Raw genomic sequence first — 16742 nt, forward strand, 5'->3', positions numbered from 1 at the left:
GCTGGGCCTGCGTGGAGTGGCTATATTTTAAGATTTTTCACAGGGGTTACAATATGACAGTCCCCACCCCAATCAGGCACCAGGATAAAAGCAGGGACTTAAAACTTCTAATCCCCTTCCTTCAGCCTGAGCCATCACATGCTTTCACAATCTCCTAACCTCCCCCTCAGCCCTAAGCCAGGGCCTGGGCAGAGAAATGGAGGGACAAAGAAATTAGTTACATTGCCACCTGAGAAACCTCAGAGGGGAGGACCCAGCCTTTGCCTCCCTCCTCCCAAGTGCAAAATGTGTAAACAGAGTAAACGGAAAACAAAAAAGTGCAGTCTAAGTGGCTCCCTTTCCTCCTCCCCAGGGTTGGGGGAAAAGAGTATAGAGGAACGTAAGAGGCAAGTCTGGCTTTTCTATTGCCTTACCGCTCGCTGAACATAATGGGGTGAAGCAGGAAGGGGCCAGTCTGCCCGTACCCACAGCTCTAGGGTAGTACTTGTCCTTCATTTCCACAGCTGCCAGTAGCCCTAGAGTTTCATCAGGTGAATTGGTCAGGGGTCAGACTCCCTTGAGCCTGACTTAAGGCTGGGACAGCCCCATCTTTCTCTGTTGATTATGTGGCGCTTATATATTATTTATATAAATAATTTTTCTATGTACAGGAATCAGAGTGGCTTTCATGGAGGGAGGGAGGCTGGAGGCTGCAAGGCTTCACCACTGTTGGAGTTGTCCAGTTCAGTGCTGTCACAGTCTGAGTCCTCATTAGTGGGAGGGCCCTGTGAAGAAGAGAAGTACAGTGAGGGGAGGCTCAGCAGCTCTTGGTGTTAGAGATCGATTCCTTCAGGATCCTTCACTGAGGTCTTGTAATAGCCAGCAGCTCCCTGATTTTTCACGGTCTTCAGATTTCAGTGGCTGAGGCCATGAGATGCCAAGGCACCAGGTTCCCGGTTTCAGGATTCATCCTGGCTGCGATTTACGGCTGCTGTACAAGCAGCACCATTCACCTACTAACAGTGCTATGTGCTCTATACCCTGGGCCTCTCAGATCCACCCTGTGGATATAGGCCCCTTGGTATGGGAGGAACGGGCTTGCACATTGAGTGACTTGGAGGCTAAATACTGACTGAGCTTTCTGGTGTCTTCGTCTGTCTACCTCTAAAGTCCTGAATAACTAAGCATCTGTTCTTAATGTACCTAGTTGTTTCTGAGACTCACCTGCTCCCCTCTGGGTAGGTCCTGGTGTGGGATGGGTCGGGAGCTGGGTTCGGGGCCAGGAACCACCTCTGATGCAGGTGGGTCCAGTGGGATTTCTGAGCCCTGGGAACACATGTCATCAGACCGCTCATCTGGCCGCTCGTCGGTGTTGGTACTGCCAACTTCAGGTGTGCCGCTGGGGGAGGGCTCACTGGCTGTGCCCTCCTCCCCATCAGATGGATTCTCTGAGCTGAAGGTGGACAGTGACTGGCGCATGTTCATGCCTTGAGGCCACCTGTATGTTGGAGAGGCCAGGGTTACAGTTGGCACACCGCAGCCTGCTAAGCAAAACACTGTCACTACTTCCTGTACATGTCACTCACCTCTGGCTTGATGGCAGCTCTACTTCACTGTCCACCTCTCCTTCCTCTTCCTCCGATGAGATACCACGTTTCTGCAGGAGAGAAGAGGAGTGGACTATGGTCAGAAGTGGGAAGAGGTCAGTAAGGACCCAAGAGAAGAGAACATAGTCATTAGGGTTAAGTAGGGAATGGCTTAAGATGAAGACCTAATATGGGAGGTGAGTTGTGGACTTGGGCCCAGGGGAGAACGAGGAAAGGGTAGGAGCTTAGGAACCACCCCATACTTTACCTGGCTCCGGGTGACAGCAGCCCTGTACAGCAGTGCAGCTGGGGTCAGGTGCTGGGACCCAGCCCGGCTTCCTCCCCGTCCCGCCGTCCCTTCCCTTCCAGTTCCCAGCAGCCCCACAACGTCACCAGGCCCTACTGGTGGAGGTGGCTCCCCTTTGGCTCCCCCAGGTGAATCTGGGCTGGTGGAGCCTGGTGCGGAGCCCTCACTTGGCGGGGTATCTCCCCGAGCTGGAGGTGGTGAGCCAGGATCCCCAGCTCCCCCTGTGGCCCCTCGGCCCCGGGCTCCCAGTGCTGCTGACAGCAGATCCGGGGATGATGAAGACATCTTTCGAAGCAGGAGGTCATGGTGGAGCCCACGCAGGGCTGGAGGGCAGGCCTCCCAGGCTGAGGGTCCCCCTCCTAGCCCCCCTGGGCTTCCTGGTCCCCCAGGTTCATGGGGTGGCAAAGCTGCACGAAGCCCAGGCAGGTCTCCACAGCTGCCCTTGGCGCTGGCCTTGCGGTGACGAGTCTTGCCACGACGACTACGTCCTGGTGAGGGGGGGCCCTTAGGACACCCAGGAAGCCCCACCCCACTCAGGGCAGCATCAAGTTTAGGTAGCAAAGATTCAGTCTTGAGGATATCTGGCCTGGTAGGGGAGGGAAAGTACAAGTCTGAGATGAACAGATTGATAACTTGAAAGCCCTCCCCAACCTTGGGCAGTACAAAGTCTATCCCCCCCACCCCCCCACAGATCATCTTCTGGGCATCCTTGGTCTCCACCCCTGTTTCTAGCACTCCCCCTGCCGATCTGCAGCCTCACCACTTGAGAACTCTGGTCCCACCTTTTACTGTGGGGTGACAGTTTCTGTGGGACATTCCTCTTCTTGATGAGCTTCTCCATAGTGTTCCCATGCAGGAGGCCTCGGGAAGGGTGTGACTTAAGCAGACCTGGGCATCTCCGCTCTAAAGCTTGTTCCCTCCTAAAGATAAGACACCTCAGTCTGGCATGTGATCAGAAAGGGGGACCCAGGCTCTGTAGGTTCTCTGTGTCACAGCTTCATGAGGACGAGATCTGATGCATGGGGCACATACAGTTACCTGAGCAGCTCCCTCTCCTTGAGCTCCAGCTGCAACATGAGGGCATTAAGCTCCATGTACAGGTTGTTGGCTCTCTCCAGCTTCCTTTCGTAGTGCTCCCGGATGTCCAAGGCGTGTCTGAAACAGAAGGGTCTCTGAGGTGAGCCAGCGTCACCTGGTGCTGTAATTAGTCCCAGTCTCTGGGAACTGGACCAGGGTCCCTGCTGGTGATGAAATCCCCTTCCCAGACACATGCACACACCTGAGCTCCTCCCTCCTCCGCATCACCAGCTCCTCTTCTAGGCGGTGCAGACAGGTCCCTTCTGACTTAATTTTTTCAAAGTGCAGCTTTACCTCTTCGCGCCACTCTGCCTAGGGGGTGAAAAGACAATGAGGGGTGAGGGACCTCCTTTGAGCACAGAGGGAGTAGGCACGGGACTGGCCAGGATGGGGTCTTAGCCCTCCTAAAAGCGAACCTACCATCCCTTCCACCCATCCCCACATCCCCTCAGAGGGCACACTTCTCTGCAGAGGGAGGGAGTTAAGGTGTCCCTTTTCCCGCCCACAGCACACCTGGGACTTAAAGTAAGTCTCCTGGGGTGTGGACAGGACGTCGGCTGAGGCGATGTCCAGGTGCAGCAGGATCTGACGGAACGATGGACGATTTCTTGGTTTGCTGTTCCTGGAGGGCATGGAGTTGGGGTGGAGGAGTGGAGACACAAATTTTAGGGATGACCAGAAAGGAACTAGAGCATCCTCTCCCCAGATGTGCCCTGGGGACCCTTCTGTTTCAGACAGACATCCGGGAGCACTACTCTTCCTGGAGAAGAGAACGCTAGAGTGTGCCCCGTGACCAGCTCCTTGGTCCACTGGCTCCGCTCTCCCATTAGCACATCAAAGTCCTGCAGTAGGGAAACCTATTTAATCCTTTTTCCGAACATCTTTTTCTGATTAATTCCATTCAGACAGACATGCTTGGGGAAATGGTAAACCAAAGGTGGGAAATCACCAACCTCCTTTCAGAGTCTAGGTTCCAAACAAGGCTCCAGGGCCCTCCCCTTCCTGGGTTCTAACGCAGCCCTCTTGCTCCAGCCACCCTGCTCCGGGGCTGTGCTGGCCCTTAGCAGGTGCACCCCAGCTGCTCTGGCCAGCCGGGATTGGGGTCCGTCTTATACAGACTAGGAAACGGGCTCAGGGGATGATAACACTTGCCCAAGGTGGCACAGTTGGTCTGAGTCATGAGGGAGTTCTGTCCCTCTTTCCCTGTCCAGGATTCTGGGCCTGGATGCCTGGCTTCCAGGTGCCGTCCAACTGCCAGCAACCACCCTTCACTTCACAGCTTTGCCAGGCCGTCCTTACCAACACTGGCGAAGCAGGATTTTGAAGCCGTCTGGGCAGCTGGAGGGCACTGGCAGATGGAGACTGTTGCTTCCCACGCCCCAGATGATGGCTGAGGAATCTACGTCTTTGTAGGGGATCTCACCAGTCAGCAGTTCCCACAGCACCACGCCAAAGGACCTGGGGATAAGAGGGGACATCCCTTGGGAGGGGCTCCCTCCAGAGGCCCTGGAAGCCCCCTCCCTCCCCAGGGTTGGCTAGCTGCCCGCCTCGGTGCTCAGCCCAGCCCTCACCAGATGTCAACCTTCTCGGACACAGGCTCGTTGCGGATCACTTCAGGGGCCATCCAGGCTACTGTCCCTGCAAAGGACATCTTGGTGCTCTTGTCACTCAGCTCCTTGGAAGTGCCAAAATCGGAGATCTTCACCACATCGTCGTACGTGATTAGCATGCTGGTAAAGATCGTAGTCAGCTGGGGGCCAGGCCCCTCTCCACACCTCTTCTAGCTGCAGCAACTCTAACTTTAAGTCATTTGGGACACCCAGAGGCCGGGGGCTTGCCACAGCCCTCCCGAAATAGGCCTGTCATTTGGGAAGGGTTTTTGAGATGGGCCACATGGACTCAGGACGGGGGTCTGGAAGCAGGGAGCCGGCTACACTGGCTGGGGGGTCACCTGCAGGAGACCATGCACGTCAGCTTCTCTGTGCTTGCTGGCTTACTCACTTGGGGGACTTGAGGTCTCTATGGATAATCTTGTGCAGGTGCAGGTAGTTCATGCCACCGGCGATGCCCATGGACCAGTCAACCAGCAATGAGGGGGTGACAGGGCGGCCAGCCCGCAGGACCTCGTACAGCTGGCCCTGGGCGCAGAACTCCATGAGGATGCAGTAGCAGGGAGCCTGGGTGCATACGCCCCTGGGGGCCAAAAGGGGTCATTAGGGCCTGGGCCAGCCTCGCAGGCCCCTGATTCCCACTTGGAAACCAACCCTCTCTACTCCCTGTCCCCGCCCAGCCCCCTTTGACCCCTGCCCACAGCCTAGTGGCCCTGGCTTCAACCCCTGCCTGGGACCTTACTTGAAGGTGATGATGTTGGGGTGCTTCAGCTTCCGCAGGTGCTTGATGTCCGTCTCCTTCAGGTCCCGTACCTTCTTTACAGCCACTTCCTCCCCGTGGAAGCGTCCCAGGAACACCGCGCCCTGGGCCCCTGAGCCCACCCACTGCAGGTCCAGGATCTCCTCAAAGGGGACCTCCCACAGGTCTGCGAACAGGAGGCACAGTGCCACCAGGCTTGGGGGAGCCATGCGCAGGGGCTTGGGATGGGCAGGCATAGGGGCAAGCCTGGGGCTGGCTGAAGGGACTCGGGGGCCCAGGCCAAAAACAAGCCACAAGAGGCCAAGGAGCCAAAGGGAACAGGGAAAGGAGCCAACGGGAGCCTCCAACAAAGCCAGGGCATGGTGGGGGGGGGTACTGCTGAGGGGTCACGGCTGGGCCCCAGGGGGAGAGATGGGGCTGCCCACCAGGTGTCGGGGAGACAGGGACAGGGCCCCCATGAGGATGCGGCCTACCTTCCTGCTGCTGCTTGTGCTCTGTGGAGTAGGCTTTGCCGATCATGGTCCAGACAGGTCGCAGGCAGCCGAAGAGCCCTTCCAGAAAGCCGCTGCCGCTCTGGCACTGCAGCCGCACCTCATCGGCTCGGACCCTGGATGCCCGACTCTCAGGTGACCCCGTGGCTCCCCCAGGGCCCCCTGCATCCTGCTCGTGGAGCTGCAGGACACTATTGGCGAAAGGCTCAGGGGGCGGCTCTCCCCCCGGGGAGGGGCTCGGCCCGCCCCCGCCCTGCCCGCCCAGCGGCACCACATCTCGGAGTACACACTGGGTGGGTGTCAGGTCCTTCTCAGGGGTGCAGTCAGAAGTGTCCGGGTCGAGCTTGCGCATCGACGCCTCGCTCAGGGTGGACACGAAACCCCCGAAGGAGGGAGAGGGTGTGCGGGTCTCATGGAGGCAGGCCATGGCCTCTGGGCCTGGGTGCGGCGGGGGGCCGTGGGCCCTAGGAGAATAGAGTGAGGGACGGAGGGTCAGCTGGGGCCGCACCTCAGAGGCAGAAGCCTGGTGGGGATCCGGGCCCCCCACAGCCCCACCAGAAGTACCACTGGAGCTGCGCTCGCCCTTGGGGACCCATCTCAGTAACCCGACGCATGAGCTTCCTCTGGAGCCTCCATTAGTAACATCCCTGAGCAACATTCTCAGGTTGGACCCAGGCAACAGCCCCACACTCAGGCACAGATCCAGAGCTTGTGCCAGAAACTCAAGTATTATGGTAACAGACTCGTCCCCTTCTCCTCAGAAGACTACTGTAATTCACCACTGGAGCTCCCATTTCTGTCACTTCAAGCTCCCATGGACACGCAGAAGTCACATAAGGGTCTCTCAGACGTACACCTTTTACTCTGAGTTTCAGCCTCAGGTCTGTGATAGTAACACCCAAGGTCTCCCTGGCGCAGAGGCACACACAGGTGACACACAGACACTCTGAGAGGACATTCCTGGGCCTCCCACGTGCTGGGGAGGCACCTGGGGCTCCCACTGGTGTACTTACATGTGAGATGGCTGAGGCTTCACAGGAACACTAGTCTCAGGTGAGAGTCATCCCAAGGCACCCTCGGGTTCTCATCTGGGACTCCCTCTCCAGTGCTCACACACACCTGGGCGTTGCCAAGGTAAGGGAAGCCTGAAGTTCCTCAGCCGAACTGGGGGTGGGTGGGGACGGAGTGGGGCAGAAGACAAGGCAGAGCAATCCAGTGGGGAGGCAGATGCAGAAGCAGAAGCTGGGTCAGGACGAGCAGAAGCCTACTGCTTCTCCCCCCTTAGGCCTGACATCGGTTCTGCTGCTCCCTCAGGGGATCAGTTACAGAGGCCCTGTCTCCTTGCTGCTTCTCCATCACTCCATCCCCAGCTTCCAAACCAAATACTAGCTTTCCAGAAGATGGAGATTTGTTCCAATTCTTGTAACTAGGTGCTATTTTAAAAGTAACCATTAAAAAAATCGGAATTCTAAGGGCACCTGGGTGGCTCGGTTGAGGATCTGACTTCAGCTCCGGTCATGATCCCAGGGTCCTGGGAGAAAGCCCAGCATCTGGGTTCCTCCTTACTCAGCGGGGAGCCTGCTTCTCCCTCTCCCTCTGCCCCTCCCCCAGCTCCTGCTCACTCCGTCTCTCAAAAAATTAAAATCCTTTTTTAAAAAAATGTTATTTGAGAGTGGGAAAGAGAGCACGAGAAAGCACAAGCAGAGGAGCAACAGAGGGAGCAGCAGACTCCCCACTGAGGAAGAAGCTTGATGTGGGGCTCAATCCCAAGACTCTGAGATTATGACCTGAGCTGAGTGAGCCACCCAGAGGCCCCAAATAAATAAAATCTTAAAAGTCGGGGTGCACCTGGGTGGCTCAGTGGGTTAAGCATCCAACTCTTGATTTTGGCTTAAGGTCGTGAGATCAAGCCCTGTGACGGGCTCCATGTTTAGCAGAGTTCGCTTCTCTCCCTCTCCCTGTGCACTGTCTCCCTCTCGAATAAATAAATGTTTAAAAACAGAATGTGAATTCTAGCCTTGCCTCTGCCACACACTGGCTGTGTGACCTCAGGCAAACTGGACTGGGCCTCAATTTCCCCAGCTGTACAAAGGGGATAAACTAGCTATCATCACTCAGGCACAGCAAACTCTTCAACCTATACCAAACCTGTCCAGAGCTTGGCATCTGGAGTCATTCTAGTCTTCCGTCTTCCTCCACATCTAGTCTGCTAACGGATCCTGAGATGTGAGGATTCCTGAGGACAGTGATGCTCTAACTGTTCCTCATATTAGGGTCCTTCCTGAACCCCTGCAGCAGAGCCTCTGAATCACAACGGGAGAGGAGGGACAGGAATCTACACATGAAAAGGGGCCACTGGATGATGACACAGATGGACATGGAAGTTTGGCACTTCTGATGATATCAACTCTCGTAACAATTTCCAGGCTTCTCGAGGATTTTTCAGTGTTTGTGGGTGGGCCTGAAACATGCATATTTAACAAGCACCTCAGGTGATTTCTACTTGACTTTGGCCCATTTAAAAAGCTCTGACCCAATGCCAGTTTGTTCTCTCTAGTTTCACCTCACTGTCTTAATTTTGGACTCTGGTTGTGTCAGCTAACCCGAGACTGCCTCCTAGTCTCCCAGTACTTAACACAGCGTCCCCCACCCCCACCCCCACCCCACTCCATTTTCCACGACTCTTTAGAAGGATCTATCTAAAACACAGATTGGCCAGCACCCCCTCTTCTGCTTCAAGCCCTTTAAGAACTCCCTACTGCCCTTGGCCCACCAGCCTTATCTCCATGCTCAGGTCCCTCACCAGCCTCGTCTACCACTGCTGTTGGCACCTGGGCCATACAGAGCTGACACCAGGCTACATGGGGCTTCTGTGCCAAGGCCCCTAATGAGAATGGCTAACTTAGGCAAGGCTTACGATGTACGTTAGCCTCTGCCGACAGGCGCATTAGCTCAATTAATCCTCAAAACGACACTCGCCCCAAGTGACAGAGGTACTGGATAATCTGCCCCGGGTGCCCTCTCTGAGGAAAAGCCGCAAGCTCCGCCCCCGGGCGTTCTCTTCCTGGAAGTCGCTTCCCCAGCCATCTCTCCAAATCTCACTCAGTCCTGGAAGTGTTCCTTCCTGCCTGTCTTCCCCCACCAGCCCCCCTCCCCCGCCCCGCTCTGAGCTGATATCGGGCCGGCACAGCCCCCCTGTACCTCCTTCATCGTGGCTGCCATTAGTCCGGAGGCACTGTGGGCTCAGGCGTCCGGCTCCTCTGACAGCCCGCCCTCCACGAGACCCCCGACGCTCTGGCCCGGGATCCCAGGCTTCGCCCAGCACGGGCGCGCGGGCAGGACGGTCGTCTTAAAGGCCGCCCCTACGCTAAAGATGCAGGAGCTGCCTGGCTCTTCACCGCCACCCAGGGATGGAGCTGTACCCGTCGGTCCCTCTATATTCTTGAGTAAACAGACTCAGAAAGCTTTAGTCACAGTCATTTCCAGCCTCTGAATCCTCAAAATATCCTACGAGCTATCGGCGCCGTGGAGGGGAGTAGATGTACACCGTAATGCCAACGACAAACCCAGGCCAAGAATTTACTCCGCAGGATCCCAGGGCTTTGGCCCGCGCCCCCAAGGCGGGGTGGCTGGAAAGGTAGCCACCTTTCGCAAGTAGGGTGGGCTGGATCAGGCCGTTCGCGGGTCCCGCGGGAAGCCCCAGGAAGGCCCTCCGAGGCGGGGAGGAAGGGGTTACGGCCCCAGCGCCCCCTCCCCCTTCCCGACCTCCTTCCCGGCCGTCACGTGGCGCGGGCCGCGTGGCTGGAACCGGGCGGGGGCCCGGCGGCGGAAGGAGGGGGTCCGGGTGGGGAAGGGGAGGGGACTCAGCGGGTTGGGGGAAGCGCTGGGCGCTGCGGCGTAACCATGACGACTGTGCCCGAGGCGGCGTGTGAAGTCACCAGGACAAGATTAGCCCAGAGTCACGTGAGCGGCGGCGGCGGGGGCGGGGCTGCGCCTGGGCCCCGCCCCTGACCCGGGCCGGTGCCTGTGCTGGTGGTCCGGATCCCGGCGGGGATCAGGGTTCCGATCCCGGGCCCCCTCAGTCGGCCGCGGGTGCGCTGCCCTCCTTCGCATACCTCCCTCGACCTCTCATGCAGACGCATCTTCGGCCCGGGCACCGAGCGGAGGGAGAGCCATTGGTGCTGGGGAGCGGGGACTCTGCTTGGAATGTGGGGAGCAGTGCCACAGAGAAAGCAGGAGATGGGGAGATAGGGACACAGAAGGGCAACAGGCACACCCAGAGAACGGGGCGGGGTGGGGGTGCGAGCGGAGAAATTCAGAGACCGCAACGGTGAAGCGCAGGGAGAATCAAATCGGAAAAGGATGGATTGAACGCCTGAATGTGAAAAGCAGAGAGGGCACTGAGAAAAAAGTAGCGGAGAAAGAACTGGAAAACGTGGAGACCATCTGTGCCCTTCCCAAGTCTTTCCTATTTAGAAGCTGAGCCTTGACTAGGCACCACACCTGGATTTTTAAAGTTCTCAGTCCTCATGTGGTGTTTGGCAACTAGGAGTTTCAGGCATAGAGAGGGTGACATGCTCAGGCACTTGCCACCAAGCCTCCCTCCAGTTCACCAGGCTTCCCCAGAGGCCCCTCTGGTATCCAAGGGCTCGCAGCTAGGGAGACAGGGAGAGAAACCATTTCACCTGTTTGTCTTTTAGGGCAGTGGGAGTTACCTGAAGAAGTAGGAGATGTGATCCAGGGAAAGGGAGGGTCTCTAGCTGGGCTCCTCAGGCCACCGCCAACCTGTCCTTAGGCTAACACAGCTCATCCAGACTGACCTGAGGGAGTCAGGGGAAGCCAGGCCCCAGGGAGCTACAGTCAACTGGAGATTCCTCTCCCAACACACAGCCCTCTCAGTTTCCTTTATCTCTGACCTAACAGCTGTGTCCCACTGCCCCCCAGCTGGGCCTTGGCGCCAGGACTTTGGGGGCACGTTATGCCAGAAGCCCCTGGCCTAGACATTCAGTCACCTTGGGGGAGGGGAACTGCCTCCCTGGCCATCAATTATGCAGAGCATGGAGGAAGGGCAGAGATGTGACAGGAGTGGGTGGATATCTCCATCATCCTGTCAACCATATTTACCAAGCGCTTACTGCGCAGAATTCCAGATTGGGTGAGGGGACAGAGTGGTCCCTAAATCCTACATCTGCCAGGGCAAGAGGCTCTCTTGAGCCTCTTGAGTCCTCAGAGTCCTGGGAGGTCCTAATTCGGTTTCAGCTACCTGATTCTCTGCTGGTGACTCCCAGAGTGCCCACTCAGGAGCCTGTGGTGGAGTGGGTCCTGGAAGGTCCCTCTGCTTCTTCCTCCTGGTTCTCCTGTCCGAAGTGCTGGAAGCTTGTGGCAAGGGAACCCTTCGAATTCTCTCTCCTGTCCTGTTCTGTTCTAACAGCACAATCTCAAGGCCAAGTTGCATGTCTGGCAGTCTTGGGGGCTCAGCTGAGAGGCTAGGCCATCTGTCTAAATTGCAGGCTCTCACACTGAGCACTCACCACTGCCCTGGACCTCAGTTTGTCCTCAGGAAAAAGAGGGATGTTCTTCTCTCTTGAGTGAGGGTGAGAAGCAAGGTCTTCACAGGGAAAGGAAACCCAAGATTCTGGGGCACAATGCTAGTTCCATCTCTACAGGCTTTGAGATCCTGATAGGATAAAGGACCATGACCCCTCTTGACCTTGCCTCCTGGCCACCGGCTGCAGCTGTTTTTCTTTTTGAATACAGGGTTCTTTTCAGATGGAAGGCACTACAACTTTGTCAGTGCCTTCATCAGGGGGAAATGTCTTCCCCAACAAACTTGGGGTAAATTGGAGATCACCCCTAAATCCAGGTACCCCCCAGCCTCATACAGGTCAAGTCCTGAGATGCCCCCCCTGGTGCCACCACCTCTTCTTCCAGTCAGCTGGGCAGAAACAGGGCAGGGGGAGGGGGCAGGGCTATTTAGGAAAAAAGAGCTAACTTTGGATTTGGAGAGATCAGAGCCAGAACCTTAGTTTTGCCACAAGTTGAAGAATGTTACCCCTTCAAGGCCCCCTCTACCTTCTGGGGTGGGGACAGTTTAAGATGATGTGGGGAATGATGTGAGCACACTGCCTGGGTCCTGACTGTCCTTGGACACCAGGTCTGTCTTTGTGGCTTCTGGAGAGGCCAGCTCTTCGTCTGACCAGAAGAAGGCAGACTGGGTCTCAGACCTTCTAATTCCGCAGGACTTTTCTCAATATCGGGTCCCAGTGGCCATGGGGCGCTGGAGTCCCCAGTCATTGGCCTCTTTGCTACCAGACCCTCAGTCCTTCCTCTACAAATCCTATCATTCCACCTCCTCTGGACTAAGGGAGAAGGCCTGCACCACATACTCACCCCTGGCCAACGTAGCCCGGGATCACCCCACAGCCCTACCCTTTAAGGTCAGGAGGGAAGGGAAAGGAGGGGTAGAAGCAGAGTATGAAGCGCCAGAATGTCCCTCCTACTCAGGCCCTTAGGTAGACCCGGAAGAAGTACAGCACATTTAAGCAAATAGTTCCTGGGGTGGATGTGCATTTAAAATGATCTGGAAGATCAAAAATCATAAAGAAATAAAAATATAAAAAGATCTGGAAGGACAGATACCGAAGTGTAACCATTTCTAGGTAGGTGGAGTTGTGGATGCTTTTATTTCCTTCTTGTGGCTTATCTGTATTTTCTAATATTTCAGTAATAAGTTTCAATTGCTTTTAAAATTAAAAAAAAATCAGATTTTGAATTGAAAATGAGGAAATAAAAATCAGGAGTGCCCATCTGCTCCTGTCACCCGGCTTGGGACAGTGGGTGAGTGGGTAGCCTGGGAATTAGAGAGGTTTGGTTGATGTCCTGTCTCTGCTCCTGACCAGGCAGGCAATCTGGAGTAAGACACTTCTGAACAAACCTGTTTCTTCTCTCTGAACGGATTGAGGTACCCCTGTCACAGCGGTCATACAGTCTAGAACACAGTGGTTCTGGGTTAGACAGCCCTAAGTCCAAGACCTAAGCTCTTCCCCCAAAGTTTAAAGAAATTACTTCTTTAAGTTTCAGTTTCCTCATCCCTAAGACAGGGATGAAAAGAACACTCAACTCTTAGTCTTTTAACACTAGTGAGAGAATCTCAGCAAGGTTCCTGGCCCAGGACCCGGCACACACGAAGCATGAAGCTCCCTAGAAACACGAGCCACGCCGAAAAGTGCCTAACAAGCAGGAGCAGGATTTCTTTTATAAATATGATTCCCTTCCCTTCTTCCCCTTTTCCTCATCTGCAGTAGAGAGGGTACGGGTGGAAAGGGAGGTGGGCAAACGCAAGGGGCAAAAAGAAGAGCACCGCGAGAAGGAACCCAAGGCCAAGGGCTCTTTGTCCTGAATGACCCTGAGGCCCCTCAGCCCTAGTGTTCCTACCTCAGCACCTTCCCCAAAAGCAAAGATGACCCTGGTCCTCCTGGAAGCAAACAAGACAGACCAGTCGCTGTGGTCAACCCCTCATGAAGCCCACGTGTCACCTGCTAGCCTGTCTCCACAGTATCCTCCTTCTGCCCCAGGAGGGACTTCTAGTCCCTTCTTCCTCCCCAGGCCAGGCAGGGGAGAGGGAGGACCACATGTGAGATGCCACTGGGCAAGTTTGGGGTGGTGGGCACTAGGATTTAGGGTCTTCTTCCTGGAAGCCAGATGACCATTCTGTCACCTCCAGGGGAAGGATGGGGACACAGCAGTTGGTTTGAGAGGGGTCCTGCCATCCTTAGCTGTAAGGACACACAGGATGTCCAAAGCCAGTCCTTACTTAAACTTCTTGTCTCCTCTGCCCATAGCTGGGTTTAATTCGGGGATGGGTATTTAGTTGTGTTTTCATGGGTGCTGGAGTTGGGATATCACACCTTTGGTCTCCCTAGCGTCACCTCAGTCCCCACTGGGAGAACGGATGAGTGGCTGGCACTTCCCCCCCAAGAGGGTAAGCACTCTTGGCCACCCTGAAGTGTGAGATGGGAGAGAGCAGGCCCTGAATAGCGCTCTGGGAAACTTTGCTGTCTGGACAGGAAGGCCAGGGAGCTCTTGGCCCCTTTCCTTCCAGAATCCCTTGTGCTTGCCTTCCCTCGATATTACCCTCCAGGTGACAATCAGAGCTCCCAGAGCCACGGAGTCCATCCTGCGAGATGGAAGGGAAATGTCATTTGGAGGGAGGCGGTGGTTGTGGCTGAGAGGACTCTGGGTTGGGGAGAGACCTCAGGCACACTCCTTCTTGGCTGAGGGCCACCCACCCACTCTTCTCTCAAGAGGGAGCAGGTGCAGAGTTAAAGTCCCCAAAGGTGGGACTCCTTCTATGCTAAGGGACACCCCACTGATTTCCTTCCCCTCTCTATAGAGCCTCTGACCCCCTCTTCCCTCCCCTGAGCCAAGGCCATAGTTAATCAGGAGGCACAACTGTGTGGAACAGATTCTTGCTTATTTTTTAGCCAGGGAGTTTGAGAAATGTGTGGGGGAAAGGGATGAGGTTCTTGAAAGACCTGGGCTGGGGAATTGGGTTAGGGGAGCCAGAGGAGATGGAGAGAAAGAGGGAGAAAACCACAAATGAATGGGGGAGGGGAAGAAGCAACAGCTGGATGGAGAAGGTGAATACCACAGCTGGAGGGGATTGGGGGCATCAGAGGGAAGGGGAGGAGGGCCATCACCTGGGCGTCCAGGAACAGGTGCTCGCACCCTCTAATCCTCAGGTGCAGCGGGCTGAGTGTGGGAGTGGGGGTGGTGGTGAGGCAGGCGGTGGGCACATCAGGCCCCGTCCTTCCTTTCCTTCCCTGAGAGGGCCCAAACTCTTCCTCCTCCTTCCCTCTCTTCCTCCTGGAAGATGAGTGGGAGGAGAGGAGGGTGTTCTCTTGCCCGCTGTCCTTTAAGTCTGTCCCCCAATCATCCCCCCACCCCCACCCCATACGGTCCTTTCCAGCTCCGGAGGCCCTTCGTCTCCAAGCTGGGCCGCGGCGTCCCTCCGCTCCGTTCCCCTCCTTCCCATCCCCACAGGCGTCGGGTCCAGGTCCCCAGTTTCCTCCGCCCCGAAGCCTCAGCATCCCCGCGCCACCCTACCCCACCCCGCCACATCTGCATCCCCGACCCTCCCTCCGCACCCGTATCCCCGGACCCGGACCCATCCCTGCCCCCCACCCCCCAACTCGGCCAGGCTCTCACCTCAGGGGCTCCTCGGCCGCAGCACAAAAGGCGGCGCTGCTGCAGCTCGGCTCCGGATGCTGCTCCCGCCTCCTCCTCCTTCTCCTCCTCCTTCTCTCCTCCCCCCGCTGCCCTCGACCGGACCCGGGGCGCTGTCACAGGCGAGGCTCGTGCGGTGTCCGGGTGCACGGGTGTCAGCCCCAGCTTCCTCCCCTCCGACCCCGAGCCCCTTGCCCACTCGGCTTGAACTCCCGCTCCTTCCAAGGCCCCCGCCCCTGGCCCCCCGGGACGGACACGCCCTGAGCGGGGGATGCTGCGCTGGAGCCGCCGGCCTCTTAAAGGAGCCTGCTGCTGCCATCCGGCGCGCTCCAGGCTCGTCCCTGGCCCTTCTGGGCCCCTCACCTCCCTGCAGGCGGTGTCCTATGACAGTCGCACCTCGGGCCTTACGCTGATTCCGTCGGAGCCCCCTATGACCAGTCTTATAAACTCCTTCCTATTCCCAGAGACAGAAGCCCTTCAACGTGGGATACCCCCCACCCGCCCAGAGCTCTAGCATTGCTCCCCCTGCCATGCCGATCTTGCCAGATTTCCTTTCCCTAATTGTCACCACTCCAGTTTTACCCAATTGGAATCCACTCAGCTCAATTCCCCGTCCCCCTCCAGCGTTCCTCATGATCATTCCAAAATTGCCCTGGACCTCCGCTACCTGACCCATTCTCAGGACACTCATTAGAACCAGACATTTTCGTGATCTCTCTCCAAGGTCACAAGATTTTCCAACATCTTTCAACCCGTGGTCATGAGACTTTGGGGAGGAGAGACTGGAGCTCTGGGACCCAAACGTAAGTGTTCTGCTCAGCACCCAGATTAGTGGATTAGTTTTAAGAGGCCAGAAGCCTCTCTTGCTGTCTCTTCGGCTGAGAGACCAAGACCCACAGGCAGAGGGAATGAGACCACGACTAGTTTTCGTCCTTCTAGTCCTATTGTCCCACTATAGCCTGATTCTCAGGCTCCAAAGGGGATCTCCTGGACAGCTACAGAAAGGTTCACTAGGGTCATTCTAAAAAGGCTTTAGAAAAGAACTGAAACCAGACAGGCTGCGGGCTAGAATTAAGGGGAAGGGAGGTGAAGGGCAACTTAGGGAAAGGAAGCAGGTGCTGTGAGACGAAGGCCTAAGAGCCAGGAGTTTAGGTCGAGCGCTGAAGGAGCACTGCCTGAGACGCACTTGGCTTGCCCCACCGCTTCAGGGGCAAAGAACAGTCTCCTCCCGCGTCCAGATAAGGGCCACCCCCCCAAAGCCTGCAAAGAGCCAGGATCCGACAGCCGCCTCGCCCCCGGACCAATCACAACCTTTCCTCAGTAAAGAGGCGGAGCCAGAGGGGGATGACTCTTTCCTTGTCCCTGCCTTCTAAGTAAAGTAACCAATTGCTATCTGCCTAGAGAAGTAAGCACAATCGGAAATAACCAATTATACCGCGAAGCTTTTCGTGCATGCCTGACCCTGCCCCTCCAGCTGCGACAAAGCTGGCGCGCGAGCGCCTGGGTTCTGTAGTTTCCTCGGGAGTCAAAGAGTCCAGGGCTCCAGTTAGCCCTTACCGCCCCGCCCCCAGCTGCTTCCACTCTGCTACTACGCATGCCCGCTCCAGGGAGCGGAGACGCGAAAAAAAGGAGGCGGGACGCTATTAAAAAAAAAAAAAAAAAAAGCGCGCGCGCACAAACACACACACAGAGACACAGACACACACA

The 16742-nt window shown here is 56.5% G+C and overlaps 1 protein-coding gene across 6 annotated transcripts; it reads right to left on the reverse strand.

Annotated features, from left to right (window-relative positions):
- Positions 1 to 6: 6 nt before the first annotated feature.
- On the reverse strand, positions 7 to 16664 carry MAP3K12 (mitogen-activated protein kinase kinase kinase 12). 6 transcript variants are annotated; one of them, XM_032348389.1, is made up of 15 exons: positions 15018 to 16664; positions 14510 to 14675; positions 5793 to 6274; positions 5302 to 5485; positions 4951 to 5142; positions 4521 to 4679; positions 4249 to 4407; positions 3463 to 3571; positions 3152 to 3261; positions 2911 to 3027; positions 2655 to 2792; positions 1834 to 2458; positions 1566 to 1636; positions 1204 to 1477; positions 7 to 764 (listed from the first exon to the last, which is right to left on the reverse strand). In XM_032348389.1, the coding sequence occupies exons 3-15, from the start codon at positions 6235 to 6237 to the stop codon at positions 666 to 668; spliced, it is 2682 nt and encodes an 893-aa protein (XP_032204280.1). In that variant the 5' UTR covers positions 6238 to 6274; positions 14510 to 14675; positions 15018 to 16664; the 3' UTR covers positions 7 to 665. The 6 variants fall into 6 exon arrangements, with proteins under 6 accessions (XP_032204280.1, XP_032204278.1, XP_032204279.1 ...); XM_032348387.1 differs by having other exon boundaries at positions 9012 to 14675; XM_032348388.1 differs by lacking the exon at positions 14510 to 14675.
- Between the last annotated feature and the right edge of the window lie 78 nt (positions 16665 to 16742).

This window comes from Mustela erminea, chromosome 6 (assembly GCF_009829155.1).
Source record: "Mustela erminea isolate mMusErm1 chromosome 6, mMusErm1.Pri, whole genome shotgun sequence".
Classification (NCBI taxonomy): Eukaryota; Metazoa; Chordata; class Mammalia; order Carnivora; family Mustelidae; genus Mustela; species Mustela erminea.

What these genes read in the sequence shown, in the direction of transcription:
- MAP3K12 (XM_032348383.1), bottom strand. Translation starts at nt 6,468, where the DNA reads ATGTTGCTCAGGGATGTTACTAATGGAGGCTCCAGAGGAAGCTCATGC. An exon ending in GCACAAGCAGCAGCAGGAAG is followed by an intron (nt 5,486 to 5,792) that starts GTAGGCCGCATC and finishes TCCTGTTCGCAG; the next exon opens with ACCTGTGGGAGGTCCCCTTT. An exon ending in GAGCTGCCATCAAGCCAGAG is followed by an intron (nt 1,478 to 1,565) that starts GTGAGTGACATG and finishes TCCAACATACAG; the next exon opens with GTGGCCTCAAGGCATGAACA.